Raw genomic sequence first — 16,123 nt, forward strand, 5'->3', positions numbered from 1 at the left:
CCAGTTAAAGTGCAACATCACCAGGGGCTGGGAGGTGAGCTTGCACTTTGGCAACCCCTGGCCTTTCCAGTGAAGATTGTTGGGCCTCTGCCTGCTCCTTTCCAAAGGGTTTCTGCTTTTTTTTTTTTTTTTCTGCTGGCTTCTGTCCAGTTCCCACTCTAAATGAGGCTGGTGAGGGCCTAGGTCAACAACACAAATGCTGAGATCCAGGGCTGCCCCAGGCCCAGGACACAGAGCCCTGGATGGCAGGCTAAGGACATTCAGTGGAGTTGGTCCGGAGTATCCTGGGCTTCTCAAGGGAGAGCCATGGGCTGCCAGCTGGCTGGTCACCCTGAGCAAGGCCCAGCCCCACTGGGGCCTTATTTTCCCATCCTGAAGAGCAGAAATGGGGTGAAGCTGAAGATCTTTCAGATTCCATTTAATTCTAGATTTTGTATGATGGCTCTGGGTCTGTTCAAGTCCCCAGCCATCCCTCAGGGACCTCCTGAGCAACCTCAGAATTTCTTATTTTGAGTTGTCCCTCCCACAGACTCCAAATATTTGGGGATGAAGCAGTAGTCTGGAGGAACGGAGCTGGGAGAAGTACCACAGGCAGCTGCAGGGCCATGGGGAGGAGCTGCTGGACAACGCTGGCAGGCTAATTCTGCCAGAGCCTCAAGGGCCCAGTAGTCAGTGACCACAGACACTGAAAATGCCCACACAAATGAGATGTCCTGGGAGCCAGACTGCAAGGCTCTTCTCTCTGCTCCCAGGTGTCAGCCCTGAGTTTGGGGCCTGCCAGCACTGAGGGCCAGTGTGAGGATTCAGGAGGCCTGAGGAGAACAGGGACCCCTAGCTGGGCCCACACAGGCAGTTGCCGCCTCAGCCACTCCTTTTGTTGGTCCGCCATCATTTTTCTTAATCGGCAACTCTGTCATTGCTTCTGTGGCGCCTGCCTCTTCCAATCACTAGTCTGCTCCCACCTCGTGGCTCCTGCCACCTCATGACTTCTGCTTTCTGCCTTCTGTTTCTCTGCCCTCAGCAGTCACCTTTCACCTTTCTCTGTACATCTCACAGTCAAGTGCAGTCTGGGCTTTCTACCAAAGCCATGGTACAACCCGTAAATTCGCTGCCCTGGGCCCAGGCATCCTCATCAACTCCATTCAGCAGTGGCCGAGTGGGAGGTCACTGCGTGGCTTTGCTCAGAAGAGCCTGGGTATGGCAGGCACATGGTGGCTGGTCTGTAAAGTCTAGGAATGCCAGGGACCTGGTGCAGCTCAGAAGGACCCAGCCCCCATTAGGAGGGGATAAGACCCTGCCCATAAGGCTCCCATTGTTCTGGAGCCAGAGCTCCAGTCTCACTGGAGAATTTTGGGAGAATGTTTCTCCAAGAGGCTGAGGGCAGCTGAGTTCCTGGCCAGGCCCTGGGAACACAGAGATGGATGTGATACGGCCTGGCCCTCCAGAACCTTGGAGTCTAGAGGGGGTGATCAGACCCAAACATGCAAACCTCAACCAAAGGTAACAATCGAGGCCCTTCATGGAGCCTGGGGCTGGGCTGTCTGTGGGGATAAAAGCTGAAGACTTTTGGGGAGGGTATAGCTCAAGTGGTAGAGCGCACGCTTAGCATGCATGAGGTCCTGGGTTCAATCCCCAGCACCTCCTCTAAAAATAAACAAACCTAATCACCTCCCCCCGCCAAAAAATAGAGCTGAAGACTTTTGTAGGGGGCACATGAGCTGGCAGAGATGACAGCTGTGATGTGCAGAGAAGGGGAGGTCATGCCAGTGGGAAGAGAGTGAAGTTCAGAAAAGCACATTGGAGCTGGACCATAGGACTCAGGGTTCATCTTTTCCAAGGGTTCGTGGGAACCACAGAGGGTAATGAATGGAGATCTAAGCCTTAGGGTGATGAACCTGGTTTTGTGCCCTGGCTGCCTTGAGAAGGGGTGGCTATGATCCAGGAGGCCAGACCAGAGCACACATCAGTAGGATGGATCAGAAACAATGATGCTGAGATGCCATTTGCTTTAAATGTGACTCCATACCCCACACCATTGCCCCATCTCAGGAATGCCGGGATCCACTTGTCAACACAGAGCTTCTGCTTTCCCCAGGGGCCTCCATGTCCCATAGCCACTGGGAATGAAGTCCCCACACTGTTGATGACACCCACTGGGCTTCCTTAGTACAGGCAGATCCAGGCTGGTTACTCTAGCCAGGCTCTAGCTTCCCAGGGGAGCCTCCCACCTCCCACTCCTCCCCCCCGCGCTACAGGTCGATGACCCCACTTGGAAAACACCAGGCTTGCTCATATAAGGAGCTCGGGCCAGGCCAGGGTGCTCAGTGATGGTATCTGCTCAGTGGCCCTGCCTTGTCTTGGCCCTGCTCTCCAGCTTGGCAGTCTCTGGCTTCCTGAGAAGCCCGCCCCGGCCGCTTGGGGTAAGTCTGCCCCCTCTTCAACATCTGGAAGGGGGGCTGGACATTAGCCCTTACAGGTAGAGGCACTAGGCTGGGCAGACCACTACGAAGGGTGAGGGCGAGGCAGAGGCTGGGCAGTGAGCTGCAGGGGACAGGGCTGCGGGTAGGAGGACTGGGCCCCAGACCTGCTGTCTAATCCTGGGCAAGGCTCTTACATCTCCTGGGCTTGTTTCCCTACCTGTCAAATGGGCGATGCACCACAAACAGCTCACCTCCCCGACAGGCTGTGAAGGACCATATCTGAGACGAGGGCAGAGGCCTCTAGGAAAGGCTGAGCTGAGCCGTGTCGGGTACAGTGGTGGTGAGGGCCTAGAGAAGGCCTCAGGGGCCTGGGCCCACGGAAAGGCGGAGTGAGTCGGGGTATATGAAGCAGGAGGAGCACTTTGGCATTGGTTCTCTCTGCCCTGCTCCCCTGGCTGAACTGGAGACCTTCTCTTCCTTTTCAAAGCCCTTCCTACTCCAGGTGGGTCCTGTGCCCAGAGACCCCTCAAGATGTGTTTATGTGTGTGGGGGGGTATCACTGCTGAACCCTGGCTCTCCAGCCATGGTAACCTTGGCCTTGGCCTGACTCCTTTGTTTGTCTTTGTTTCTGCAGAAACGGAGCCTCCCGGAAGGGGTGAGAACTTTCATCAGGGATGGGGCAGGGCGGAGCTGGTTGTGCAACAGCTGAAGGGGTGGGCCACCACGGCAGGCCCTCTAGCTGGCCAACAGCTTATGGCGCCCTGCCCTAGCAGAGCCCCTCTGCAACTCCAGAGCCTTGGGAAAGGGCGCCCCGGAGGGACTGGCCAATGCAGCACAGAACCAACTTCGACTTGTCCTTCCTTCCACAAACACTTACCCAGCACTTACCAGGCTCTGGGTGCTGGGCAGGGGATACGCAGCGAATGGCCCTGTCACACCCTCACGAAGCATCTTTATATCCATGTTTAACCCAGATGCTTCCCTGAAGCCCTGGTGGAAAGAGGGTGTTGGGGGCATGAAGGTCCTCCCCACACAACCCCCTGGGCACAGGGAATAAATGCCTGTTTGGGAGACAAAACAGGACAATTACCAAAAGACACAGGAGGCAGGCTGGGGTGTGTGTGAATGTGGTCTTTTCCAAGCTGAGGTGTGGAGATGAGCAGGAAGAGCCAGGGTGGGAGCTCCTGGCGCAGAGACCAAGCATGGCTGCAGCACAAGATGCACAGAGGAGGCAGGACCTGCCTGGGGGAGCCCATAGCCATGGGGAGGACTGTCCTGAGGGTGGTGGGGACTGTGGGAGGGCTTTAAGTGGGAGAGGGACAAGGGTCAGACATGGGTTTTTACAAGATCTCAGTGGCTATAGCTGCACATAAACAGACCATAGAGCTAAGGAGGCAAAGTGGCCATCAGAACAGTGGTGGCCAATTACACAGGGAGACACCACTCAGGCCTCTGACATGGGTGACTAGGAGAACGGAGGGGCCACTTACCATGCAGAAGCTTTGGAGCCTGCAGAGAGGAGCTTGGAAGTGGAGCAGCCAGGTGCCTCAGGCTGGCTGCTAACAACCCCTCTCCTGCAGGTGGTCAACGGCATTGAGGTCTACAGCACCAAGATCACCTGCAAGGTGACCTCCCGCTTCGCTCACAATGTCGTCACCACCAGGGCCGTCAACCATGCAGACACGGCCAAGGAGGTCTCTTTCGATGTGGAGCTGCCCAAGACAGCCTTCATCACCAATTTCACCTTGTGGGTGTCACCACGGCTGCTTGCTCTGGGCTCAGGACGGGAGGCGGGCCCAGCAAAAGCCCCTCAACTCTCTCTCCCTACAGGACCATCGATGGCGTTACGTACCCTGGGAATGTCAAGGAGAAGGAAGTTGCCAAGAAGCAGTATGAAAAGGCCGTGTCCCAGGGCAAGACGGCTGGCTTGGTCAAGTAAGTGTGACCCACCTCCTCCCCAACACCCCCCCTCCCATGCCTTGGGGAGAATGCCAGGGCTGTCCAGGCCCTCAGAACTCAAACAACAGAACAGCAGCTACTGTTTCATTAATGCGCCTATAATTCTTATAACATTAACCGTTTTGAAGTTGAGGCAACCAAGGCTCAGAGTGGGTGGAGGTCTTCCCCCAAGGAGAAGGGGCTTGAACTAAAACCCCAGGAAGGGTGGGTTCATGCAGTCACTGTCTCACATCCCTGTCCAGGGCCTCTGGGAGGAAGCTGGAGAAATTCACAGTCTCAGTCAACGTGGCTTCAGGCAGCAAGGTCACCTTTGAGCTAACCTACGAGGAGCTGCTGAAGAGGCACAAGGGCAAGTATGAGATGTACCTCAAGGTCCAGCCCAAGCAACTGGTCAAGCACTTTGAGGTAATCAGCTGCTCTCCTGCAGCCCCTGCTCAAACTGCCAGGGCTGGGGTGCGAGGAAGGGCCCCTGGGCAGAGCCCACAGAAGGGTCAAGAATGCAGAAGTCCAGGCCCCACCACTTGGCTCAGGGGGTTTGAGGGAATTACGGTGGTTCTGGCCACAGCACCTGGGCCAAGGGGAGGAGGCTGGGCTGCACCTCGCAGATCCAGGTTGGGAGCTGGGTCCTTGGGGACAACATTACAAAGCATCTCTGTAATGTTTGTAACCAGGTACACAGGCATCTTATCTACAACAGAGTAGAAAGCCAAAGGAAACGCTTTGGTGGTGGAATGTGAGCACCATATGGCAGCTAGTGGGAGAGCTTTGGGATTACAGTACCAGTCTACAAACCCTTGTGGTCATTTTCTTGGTGGGAGACAGCAGGACTGGCCTTCACAGAGTTGTCCTAGAGGCTGGTCCCTGCACCATCACTGACCCAGCTCCTTGCCCTGGTCCTTGTCCTGGAGGTTGGCCTCTGCACTGCCACGGAATGACATCTCCTTATCTTTTGCCATTTCAGATCAAGGCAGACATCTTCGAGCCCCAGGGCATCAGCACGTTGGATGCTGAAGCCTCATTCATCACTAATGACCTCCTGGGCAGCGCCCTCACCAAGTCCTTCTCAGGGAAAAAGGTGGCATAGATGCCTCTTGGGCCACGGTTGGGGGGCAGGGGCAGAAACTCTGACCCTAGCAGGGCGAGTCTGAACTTGGGGGTCTGGATGATGCAAGTGAGTGTGTGAGGGGGAGGGGAATAAGCCATAACCATCACCTTTCTCCCAGGTCACCTGGTCAGGAATGAGGATGCTGGAGGCAGGAGCTGCTTGCTGATGAGACCTGCTAGAGGAACTGGGGTCTCAGCTGCACCGGGAGGACAGGGAAACCATTTTCAAAGCCTGGTCCCATTCTACCTTGCGAAGTGGGCTGGGCAGGTTACTGTCCCTGTTTTATAGACAAGGAGACAGAGGCTAGAGGGTGTCATTTAGATCTGACTCCACATGAGGGATGAAAGAAGAAAGGGAACTTCATTCTCAGTGCTGGTGGTTGGCTCCAGTCCCTAAGGTCCCCAGCGATTCCAGGGGCCTTGCTGATCGTGGGCGGGGGAATGAATAAATGTTTATACAAACAGCGAACCCCAGTCATTCAGGACTCCCAGGGAAGGGCCCAAGAAGCACACACACTCAGAGGGCTGCTGGCTTCTGCAGGCAGTGCCCCTGCCCTGAGCCCTCTCCCTGCTCCCTGCTCTGCTCCCTTCCCTTCCTCTTGGCAACAACACATCCAATACCACCCAACATGGAGTTCCTTTTCATGGTGCAAATCTCCCCTCCCTAAGTGGCTTCTCAGCGCTGAGCTCCAAGGTAGGCTGCGCGAAGGGACTTGTGGGGCCCAGTGAATGAGGAGAGTGAAAGGCTGCCTCATACAAGACCCCTGCCCTCCAAGCAGCTCCTGATCTCTGAGAGTGAAAGAGGAGCTCAGAAAGGCCAGAGAACCCCAGATGGGGGTTCTCTGGACAGTCCAGGCACCCACTTTCAGGCTCCTCCCCATGAGGGCTGTGCCTCACTCTCCAGGGCAGCACCAGGCTGAGGTCTGCAGAAGGCAGGCTGTGGTCGAGCTGAGCCAGGCTCTCCATCATCTTTCCTCAGGGCCATGTGTCCTTCAAGCCCAGCTTGGACCAACAGCGTTCATGCCCAACCTGTACGGACTCCCTCCTCAAAGGAGATTTCATTATCACCTATGATGTGAACAGAGAGTCTCCAGCCAATGTACAGGTAGGTACTCATAGGTACTCACCAAATAGCTCTGCCGGGCTGGTTGATTCCCCAGCATGGTGGGGTGAGGGCTGATGCCGGGTGGGGCTCCAGTGGCATCTTGTGCGACACCCTTGATCCACAGCCCAAGGACGAATTTCCCACTAGGTGTGGGGACGATAGGCAGTTCAGGGCCTTTGTGTGGCACCCCCTGGATGGGGGGAAAGGACATCTTTATTTGGGGCTGTAAATGTCCAGCTTCTATTTGCAGGAGTAGCCAGTGCGAGGTTGCTAAAGGGCCACTGACCTCCAGTCTCTCTCTCCCCTTTCCAGATAGTCAATGGCTACTTTGTGCATTTCTTCGCACCTCAAGGCCTTCCGGTGGTGCCCAAGAATGTGGTCTTTGTGATTGACATCAGTGGCTCCATGCACGGTCGGAAAATGGAGCAGGTACTCTTCTTGGTGCAGGGATTGGGGGTGATGGGTGGGAAGGAGAGAGAGATTTTTTTCAAGTGGATGAAGCAGGTATTTCCAGTGAAAGAGGAGGAAGGGGGACAGGAATTTTTCAAAGGCACAAAGCATCTGCCCCTTTTGTTGCAGAAAAGATAGGCCCCACCGCCAGCCCAGGCTGGGAAGACATCTTCTTGTCTCCTTGCCTTTCTCTTTCCTAGACAAAGGATGCCCTCCTCAAAATTCTGGAGGATATGAAAGAGGATGACTACCTGAATTTCATCCTGTTCAGTGGAAGTGTGACCACTTGGAAAGATAGTTTAGTTCAAGCCACTCCTGACAACATCCAGGAGGCCAGGAAATTTGTGATGAATATTCACGATCAAGGATGTAAGAACAGAGGGAAGAGAGCCACCTGCTGCCATTTCTCTCTGCCTGAGCAGCCTGTTTCCTTCCTGCCTGGGGTCAGACACTCTGCTGGTCCAGGCTCTGCAAACCGTGGCTGGGGGTAGAGGTGGAAGTGGGGAGTCCTCAGGCTTGATATGCAGGCTTCTTCTCTGTGGTCTGGGGAAACCCATTGTTTCTGTTTCTAACCCATGATCCTGGTGCCTCACAAGTCCCAGCAAGATAACATCACAGAGAACCCTTACCCTTGGCAGTTTCATATGAAAGATGACAAGTGATGTCTATACTGCTCCCCTCTCTTCCCATGAGAGGGGCTGGGAGTCCAGCTGACTGTCTTCTAAACTGCTTTTACAATCACCATGTGTGTCTATCCTTCCAGCAGCCCTGAGAGGCTGGTCCTTTTACCCATTTGAAAGATTAAGTCATTCATTCATCACTCACTGAGCAATTCAGTTGATATTTACTGAGTACCAGCATGTAGGGTGGACAGGGTCCTTGGGCACAGGAACAGGGCCTGCTGTCCCTATGTCCTCTACCCTGGCACCCTGAGGACACCCTCCCACAGTGCTGTCTGTCTGTGTGCCAGGGACCAACATCAACGATGGGCTGCTGAGGGGCATCAGCATGCTGAACAACGCCCGGGAGGAGCACATAGTCCCAGAGAGGAGCACCTCCATCGTCATCATGTTGACAGACGGGGATGCCAACACAGGTGAGGCAGTGGGTATGGCTCTGAATCCCAGCTTGTAGCCAGTCTGCTGCAAGATCTTGGGCAGCTCTCCCCAGGGTCCCCCATGGTCTGTGAGCCCCTCAAGGGCAGGACCCTGCTTCCTGCCAGGGCTCCTCCCAATCCCCCCATCTCAACACAGGCTTGTGGCCATGACTCCACCAGCTCTATATGTGTGGGTGTCAGATCTCTCCAGACAGAGCTGGTCCAGACAGTCACCAGGGCTGTGACTGGAGAGCAAACACCTTCTCCTGCAGGTGAAAGCAGACCTGAAAAAATCCAAGAGAATGTGCGGAATGCTATTAGGGGCAAGTTCCCCTTGTATAACCTGGGCTTTGGGAACAATCTGAATTACAACTTCCTGGAGAGTATGGCCTTGGAGAACCATGGGCTTGCCCGGCGCATTTATGAGGATTCCGATGCCAACTTGCAGTTACAGGTATGCCTTGTCTTGTATACCTCTGGGAATGAAGAGCTCATTACTTCCTCAGGAAGTGGTCCACTGAGTGAGAATTTCAGTTATTAGAAAGAACTTCCTTTTGGGTTGAAATCTACCTCTGGTTACCTCTTTCCCATCAGTACTACTTAATTTTGTGCACCCACTTCCAGTGGGTACCCAGAACAGACCTACTTCCTCCATACAATTCCCAGATCAAATACAAGACATCCAGTTAAATATGAATTTCTCATCAACAGTCAATAGTTTTTCAGTAAGCACGCTCCAAATATTGTACAGGAAACTGTCTTAGTTTGCTAGGGCTGCTGTAACAAATTAGCATAAACTGGTGGCTTACGCAACAGAAATGTATTGTCTCACAGTTCTGGAGGCTAGAAGTCCAAAATCAAGGTGTTGGCAGGGTTGGCTCCTTCTGAGAGCTGTGAGGGGAGGATCTGCTCCAGCCTCTTTCCTTGGCCTGTAGACACCCATTTTCTCCTTGTCTCTTCACATCATCTTCCCTGTGTGTGTGTCTGTCTCTGGGTCCAAACATTCCCTTTTCATAAGGACATCAGTCATGTTGGATTGGGGTCCATCCCAAAGACCTCATTTTAACTCATTTACCTCTGTAAAGACCCTATCCCCAAATAAGGTCATGCCCTGAGGTACTGGAGGTAAGGATTTTAATCTATGTATTTTGGGGGTGCACAATTCACCCCATAATAGACGTACTTATACTCAAAAGTAACTTGTCATTTACCTGACATTCAAATTTAACACATGTCCTGTATTTTCATTTGCTAAGTCTGGCAACCCCATGCCTCCCTGGTGCAGATGACCACTCTTCGCCTCTGCAGTGGACCCCCGGCCTCCCTCCCATCGGTCTCTGGGTCTCACACTCTAGCTCTACATCGCCTCTAGTCGGCCTCTCCGCTCATCCTTCTTTCCTTCTATTTTCATTCCAACAAACATTTCTTGAGTCCTTTCTATGTGCCAAGAACTGTCCTTTCCTCTTTTATTCTTCCCAGTCTCTACCTGAGGTGGGGGGCAGGAAGGGCTCCCCCAAACTGAAGGGCACAGTCTGGGCCACATGAAAGTGGAGACCAGAAGCCAGGACCGGCCCAGCCTGGGGGACTCAACAACTCACGGAGGCACCAGTGGGAGCCTGCCCAGCCCCTCTACTCCATGCCAGCCCTGGTGGCCTGATATTACTGCATCCCCTATCTGGACTCCAGGGCTTCTATGAGGAGGTGGCCAACCCGCTACTGACGGATGTGGAGGTAGAATACCCCGAGAATGCCATCCAGGACCTCACCCAGAATACTTACCAGCACTTCTACGACGGCTCTGAGATTGTGGTGGCTGGGCGCCTGGCAGATAAGGACATAAACAACTTTAAGGCGGATGTGAAGGGCTACGGGGTAAGCTGGTCTGGGGCCTGATTGTGTGCTGAGGGTGGGAGATCCACACCAATGGGGCTCCGGCCTCCTGGGTGATGGTCCAGCAGTAGCAGCCCTGGAACCAGGACCAGCTGGCTCCAAACTTCCAGCCTCCCTCCTCCTCCTTCCTCCGCCCCAGGCCATCAATGACCTGACCTTCACTGAGGAGGTGGACATGAAGGAGATGGAGAAGGCCCTGCAGGAGAGGGACTACATTTTCGGAGACTACATTGAGCGGCTCTGGGCCTACCTCACCATCAAGCAGCTGCTGGAGAAACGGTGACCCTGGCCCACCCCTCACATAGCCTACCTGTGCCTACCTGTTTTGCCTATGCTCTGGGGGAGCCCAAGAGGAGGAAACTGGGTCACGCCCTGGGAAGTGCACCTCCACACCCACTGCCAGCTGCCCTGCCCTCTTCGTGGCCTGGCCCCATGGCCTATTTTTCTAGAAGCAGAGCCTAGCTTGTCATCTGGGGCTCAAGGGGCAGGCTGGGAGCACCTCAAAGGCAGGGGTGGGCCTCAGCATCCTGTTTCCTGCACCCAGCACGGGCACACAGAGATGGTGAGGCTGAACAGAACTGAAGGCTGGGAACTCAGCCCTCAGCCCCAGAGGGCAGAGCTTGCAACCATGCAAGAGGGCTGTGCAGCCTTCTGTCCGTGGGATTAGCCTGGAAAGCCCCTGGCACAGGGTTGGGAACAGCTGAGCACTGTTCGCATATGAACACCGTCATGGCTGATTGTTCTAGTGGCCATTTCAAGCCCCTGATATTTTACAGCTGGGGAAATTGAGGCCCAGGGAGGAAACAGGGTCTGTCCATCTGTCCCAGGGAGATGGTGAACCAGTTTTTTCTGAATGCTTGTGGCCTCCATCCTGGGGGCCCCCACATTGGGAGAGGTGGAGGGGTCCTGGGCTGCCTCTGTGGCTCCTGGTCTGTGGCTCCAAGCCACAGTACAGGAAGGCAAGTGGGAGCTGCTCTCCAGGCTGACCCTCCCACTCCACCCCTTCCCACAGCAAGAATGCCCATGGCAAGGAAAAGGAGAACCTCACAGCCCAGGCCCTGGCCCTGTCCCTCAAGTACCACTTTGTGACTCCACTGACCTCCATGGTGGTGACCAAGCCTGAGGACAATGAGAACCAGATGGACATTGCCAACAAGCCCGGGGAAGGTGGGCATGGAGAGCAGGGGCCAGAACTCAGAGGCCTTCTTCCAGGACTCAGGCCTCAAGCGCCTTGAGAATAGGGCCAGGCTGAGAAGACCAGACTGGCTGAGAGGGACAGGTCGAGGGGGCATCAAAAGAAAACTGGCCAAAGGCTGGGTAGGGCACTGTGGAGGGAGTGAAGCTGCTAGCATGGACAGTGGGGTATGGGAGTGAATAGGAACCTCTGAGTCTCTAAAGGGGCACACTGCCCAGGGTCATTTCCAGGAAGAGGACTTAGGTTGCAGCATGGAAGGGTTTAGTTAGATAAGAAGAAACACTTCCAGCCTGAAAGTTAGGCCTGGAGCAGGCACCTAGGGATTGTGAGAGGAAAAGACCCTGAGAGCTGGAGGCTGGGACCAGGCCCTTTCAATCAGATCCTAAGAGAGGAGTCCTGAGTGTCCTTGCAATGGGCGTCAGGGGTGGGGTGCAGCACTGGGAGGTATAGGGGTAAAGAGCTGGTCTTGGCCAGGCCTCTGCCTCCAGGAGCTCCTGGTTCTTGTGGGGGCCAGGTGGTCAGTCAGTCACACTCACCTTGACACCAGGAGTCTGTGGCTTCTAATGCATTTCTCTTCTTCCTTCCTCGTAGGACCTATGGATGCAGGAGGTGAGCTTCAGTCATCAGTTGGGTCGGCGTCCCAGGAGGGAGACACGAGAGGACTAAGGAGGCCTTTCCAAGCACACCTGGGGATGTGCCACCCGGGGAGGGCTCTCAGGACACCTGGGCTCAGGCCCCAGCTCTGCTGCCAAACTCTGGCTGGGCTCTGTTGCGCTCTGAGTCTCAGGGTTCTCGTCAGTTGACTGAGGGTGGCTTCCCCTGCCCAAGGAGGGACAATCAATATGAGAGTATTCCATGACCTGCAAAAATTAGCAACTCAATTAATTAGCACTTGATTAATCCCACAGCAACCCTTAGAGGGTATCCTCTTACGGTTCCCATTTTACAGTGAGGAAACTGAGGCAGCAAGGTTAAGTCTGTTTGCTCAAGGACTTGTCAGCTGGTGGCCAAGCCGGGACCTTGGCCCAGGCAGCCTGGTTCCAGGGCTTGGGCTGGAATTCACAGCACTCCGGGTTTCTCTTATCGTAAAATTAGAACCTCACGCCCCACAAGCCTACCACCACCATGCAAGGCTTCCCAACCCTTTCCTACCATACCCACCTCAATCCATACAGGCTGCTCTATCCAAGCAGCACGTTTGGACTCGGTTATGGCTTTCCCCTCAGAACAGCCCTGCGACGTGTAGTCGCCGGTGCGCATGTGCGTGCGTGAGTGTGCGTGTGGGCGGGCGTTTTACTACCAAGGACTACAGACAGCTGTGAGGCTCCTCCCACCCAGCCAAGGGGCGGGAGTTCAGGAGTGGGGGGCGGCGTCTGCTGTGAGCATTGCTCACGACAGAGAAGCTGATGACCTAATGGCTTGCGTTTAAGCACATCAAAATGCTGAGACCCTGGCATGAACATTACAACCATGTTACTACCAGCCCTAGAAAGGAGTTCCCTGGGCATGCCCCATTGCTAAAGCCTAAACTTAGGGGTCACATCCCTGCCTTGTATCAGCATTGGGGTCCCACTGGGGACACATAGCCCTAAGTCAGGCAGGAGGCATGGGATTGTAAGGGGGAAGGACCCCCTAGATTCTGCTCACAACTGCCCTTTGGCTTCTTTTTCAGTGATCCCCTCCATGGCTTACCAGAGTGAGTATCAGCTGGCTGCCCACCATTCCCTCTGGAGTCTTTCCTGAATCAGCTCACTGGGTCAGGCAGATGATTGGGGTACTGAGGAAATGGGGGGTGGGGTGGGTTAAGAGCATTAAGGAGAGGGAGGGGGAGAGGCATGAACCAAACTCTGGCTGGGGAACTTAGTGCCTCCCCAGGTCTGCTTATGGGCTCAGCCCTCTTTCCCTTTGTGTCCACAGCCAGCTACCAGCCTCCTCAGACACCCTACTATTATGGTGAGTTCTCTGGCTCCTCCTGGGGGGAGGCTCAGGATGCAGGGCTCAGGGCCTCCTGCCTGTCTAGGAGGCCATCCCACAGGGGCCAGGAGGCAAGGGGAGGCCCCTGGAACAGTGAGAGACCCCGAGAACCAGCCCCTTCTCTATGTGCCCTCAGTGGATGGGGATCCCCACTTCATCATCCAAGTTCCAGAGAAGGACGATGCCATCTGCTTCAACATTGATGAAGGCCCAGGCACAGTGCTGCGCCTCATTCAGGACCCTGTCATAGGTAGGGCTGCAGGATGGGGCCAGGGGCTCTTCCTGGGAAGGCCTGGAGCCCCCCACGGTAGGCACATGGACCAGCTCATCACGAGGCCCATAATGTACCCATCTTTATGTGCAGATTACATCCTGCAGGGGGCTGTCCAGGGCTACAGGCTCACCAAGTCCCCAGGGGCCAGCAGTGTTGGGGAGATGGTTAGAGTCAAGAGTGGCCTGAGCCTGCAGGCAAGACCCAGCCTGTGTCTGGGGAATAGTTTTTCTCTGAGCAACACTCCCTGGCTCAGGCAAGAGGCAGATCCACAATGTGAGCCCTCAGCTTCCAGCATGACCCCAAAGTGTCTAGGAACAGACAGGGTTGGCTCTGAAGTCCTGGTCTCTCCCTGGGGGCCCCACTGTGCTATCCCTTAGTAGGTCTGGCTGAAAGGGAAGGTGCGTCCCTAAATACCAGGCTGGATTCTGAAGGTATTGCTGGTCTCTTGCTGCCCTGTCCCTCTGGCAGGCATCACAGTTAATGGGCAGATTATTGGTGAGAAGAGAGACAGCCTGGACTCCCAGACCAGAAAGACTTACTTTGGCAAACTGGGCATTGCCAGCACTCAGATGGACTTCCGCATTGAGGTGACACCGGCAAAGATCACGCTGTGGAACGGGGTGGCACAGAGCACGTTCAGCTGGCTGGACACAGTCGAAGTCACACAGGATGGGTAAAGCCCTGCCGCGGGGTCTCTGGGGGGCACGACAGTGCAAGGGTCTAAGGAGCAATTTGAACAAACCCCAGGACAGGAGTCACAGGGGTCACAGGAAAGATCAGTGGCCTCAGAAGTCAGCCCTAACCAATCCGTGGGGCCCCCATCAGAGGCAGAATTGGGAGCTGGACAGTTCATAGGACTGACCTTGAGGGAAGGGCTGTGTGGATGAAAGCATTAAATGGACCTGGCAATCTAATAATGAGAAGTCCCACACACAGTGTCTCTGGATAAACTTGCTGGTTCTCAAACTCCTCAGCCTCTCCTGTGTCTTCAGATCACCCCAACCAGGTAGGCAGTGTAGGAGTGTTAGTTCCGCTGAGGCTAAGGGAGGGGTAGAACCTGCTCAGTGTCACACAGGAAGCCAGTGGCTGAGCTGGGGCTCGAGCCAAGATCTCCAGACCCCTAGGACAGCCCACCCTCCTGCTTATGGAGAGAGGAGCAGGGACTCACTCAGTGGAGGGCAGAGTCAACACACATGAGGCATCTTTTCTTCAAAACCCTTGACATAGTTTCTGGAGTCTGAGTGCTCCCAGGCGTCATGTCCTGGTGTCATGTCTCCTGCCGAGATGCCCTTGATTCAGATGCCTGGAGTCATGGCCACTGGGCCCCACTGCTGACCTCCTCTTCTCTTCTAGGCTGTCTGTGACGATCAACAGGAAGAAGAACATAGTGGTCTCCTTTGGAGATGGGGTTACCTTTGTGGTCGTCCTGCACCAGGTGTGGAAGAAGGAGCCCGTCCACCAAGACTTCCTGGGCTTCTATGTGGTGGACAGTCGCCGGATGTCAGCACAGACACATGGGCTGCTGGGTACGAAATGTTCAAGCTTCAGTTGTTCAGGCCACATGGTGGAGGGGAAGAGCCACGTGAAGAACCATCTGAGTCAACCCCATTCAGCCTTTGCATCAATCCTGGAAGGCCAGTGGCCACATCGCCTATGGCGATGGCAAGGCTGACAGGGTGAATGTTTTTATTTCCAGGACAATTCTTCCACCCCTTTGACTTTGAAGTGTCTGACATCCACCCAGGCTCTGACCCCACAAAGCCAGAAGCCACAATGGTGGTGAAGAACCATCGGCTGACCGTCACCAGGTGAGGGGACTCCGCTGACATCCTCACCCTGCCTGGTAACAATATAGGAGGAAGGAGCCCTCTCCAACCACGCTTATCAGCCCAGCTGGCTCCTGTCCTCTGTGGGGTACCTCTGTTTCCCTCTGGGGTCTTGGCCCCTTCTAATTAGGGAGAAGCTGTATTTGGAACCCTAGGAGGAGTAACCACATGACCTCATTCTTGACCAGAGTCTGGACTCCTAGAACCGGCAACTTCACGCCCGTTTCCACCTTAGGTCCGTGAGTGCAGCAGCTGTCTTGCCCATCCTGTGTATCACAGCATCTCTCTCCTTTCTCCAGGGGCTCCCAGAAAGACTACAGGAAGGACATCAGTGTTGGCACAAAGGTTGCCTGCTGGTTCGTCCACAACAATGGGCAAGGGCTGATCGACGGTGTCCACAGCGACTACATTGTCCCTGACCTGTTCTGAGTGGACATGCCAGCTCCTGCTGAGATGGCTGGCCCAGCCTGGCTGGCCTCTGGAACAGGGGCACAGAGTGGGGCCTGAGGGAGTGCTGAGACAATAAAGACCAAGGTGAAACCAGACTGCCACCAGCCTCTGCGTGCCTCCATGAGCCCCTGCTCCAGGGGACAAGCAGCTCGAAGGAGGGCCTGGCTGCTAGAAAGGCAACTTCCCAGGCCTCTCCACCGATGTGGCTGAAAGATGGTGTTGGTTGGGGTGGTACTATGGGGAGTCAAACATATGATGGCTGGGAAAGGAAAAAATCAAGAGTTGACGCAGGAGAAAAGGTGCCTGAGAAGTCGGGAAGGACTGACTGCATTTCAGAGTTCAGGAGGGTCAGAGGTGAAGTCAGGGGTCATGGCTCACCA

At 55.0% G+C, this 16,123-nt stretch overlaps 1 protein-coding gene and 1 long non-coding RNA gene across 3 annotated transcripts; one reads left to right on the top strand and one right to left on the bottom strand.

The window, feature by feature from the left end:
• The first annotated feature begins 2,327 nt into the window (after window positions 1-2,327).
• Window positions 2,328-15,802, top strand: ITIH3 (inter-alpha-trypsin inhibitor heavy chain 3). 2 transcript variants are annotated; one of them, XM_072941472.1, is made up of 22 exons: window positions 2,328-2,420; window positions 3,055-3,075; window positions 4,001-4,167; window positions 4,251-4,355; window positions 4,622-4,784; window positions 5,341-5,454; window positions 6,463-6,588; window positions 6,901-7,017; window positions 7,239-7,407; window positions 8,009-8,134; window positions 8,407-8,588; window positions 9,821-10,006; window positions 10,164-10,303; window positions 11,037-11,250; window positions 12,410-12,455; window positions 12,865-12,915; window positions 13,137-13,172; window positions 13,330-13,443; window positions 13,936-14,140; window positions 14,821-14,993; window positions 15,164-15,275; window positions 15,593-15,802. In XM_072941472.1, exons 1-22 carry the CDS (start codon window positions 2,328-2,330, stop codon window positions 15,720-15,722), a joined length of 2,790 nt encoding a protein of 929 aa, XP_072797573.1. In that variant the 3' UTR covers window positions 15,723-15,802. The 2 variants fall into 2 exon arrangements, with proteins under 2 accessions (XP_072797573.1, XP_006196468.1); XM_006196406.4 differs by lacking the exon at window positions 12,410-12,455 and adding an exon at window positions 11,811-11,828 and having other exon boundaries at window positions 11,037-11,191; window positions 12,892-12,915.
• Window positions 9,859-12,470, bottom strand: LOC116283975 (uncharacterized). Its single transcript, XR_012060663.1, has 3 exons — window positions 12,381-12,470; window positions 11,756-12,079; window positions 9,859-9,955 (listed from the first exon to the last, which is right to left on the bottom strand). It is a non-coding gene; the product is annotated as an uncharacterized lncRNA (long non-coding RNA).
• Window positions 15,803-16,123: the final 321 nt, after the last annotated feature.

This window comes from Vicugna pacos, chromosome 17 (assembly GCF_048564905.1).
Source record: "Vicugna pacos chromosome 17, VicPac4, whole genome shotgun sequence".
NCBI lineage: Eukaryota > Metazoa > Chordata > Mammalia > Artiodactyla > Camelidae > Vicugna > Vicugna pacos.

Bases quoted from the DNA above. Each gene is read 5' to 3' on its own strand.
- ITIH3 (XM_072941472.1), top strand. From the start codon at position 2,328: ATGGTATCTGCTCAGTGGCCCTGCCTTGTCTTGGCCCTGCTCTCCAGC. The intron at 4,356-4,621 runs GTAAGTGTGACC...ATCCCTGTCCAG, and splicing joins AAGACGGCTGGCTTGGTCAA to GGCCTCTGGGAGGAAGCTGG. The intron at 14,994-15,163 runs GTACGAAATGTT...TTTTATTTCCAG, and splicing joins ACAGACACATGGGCTGCTGG to GACAATTCTTCCACCCCTTT.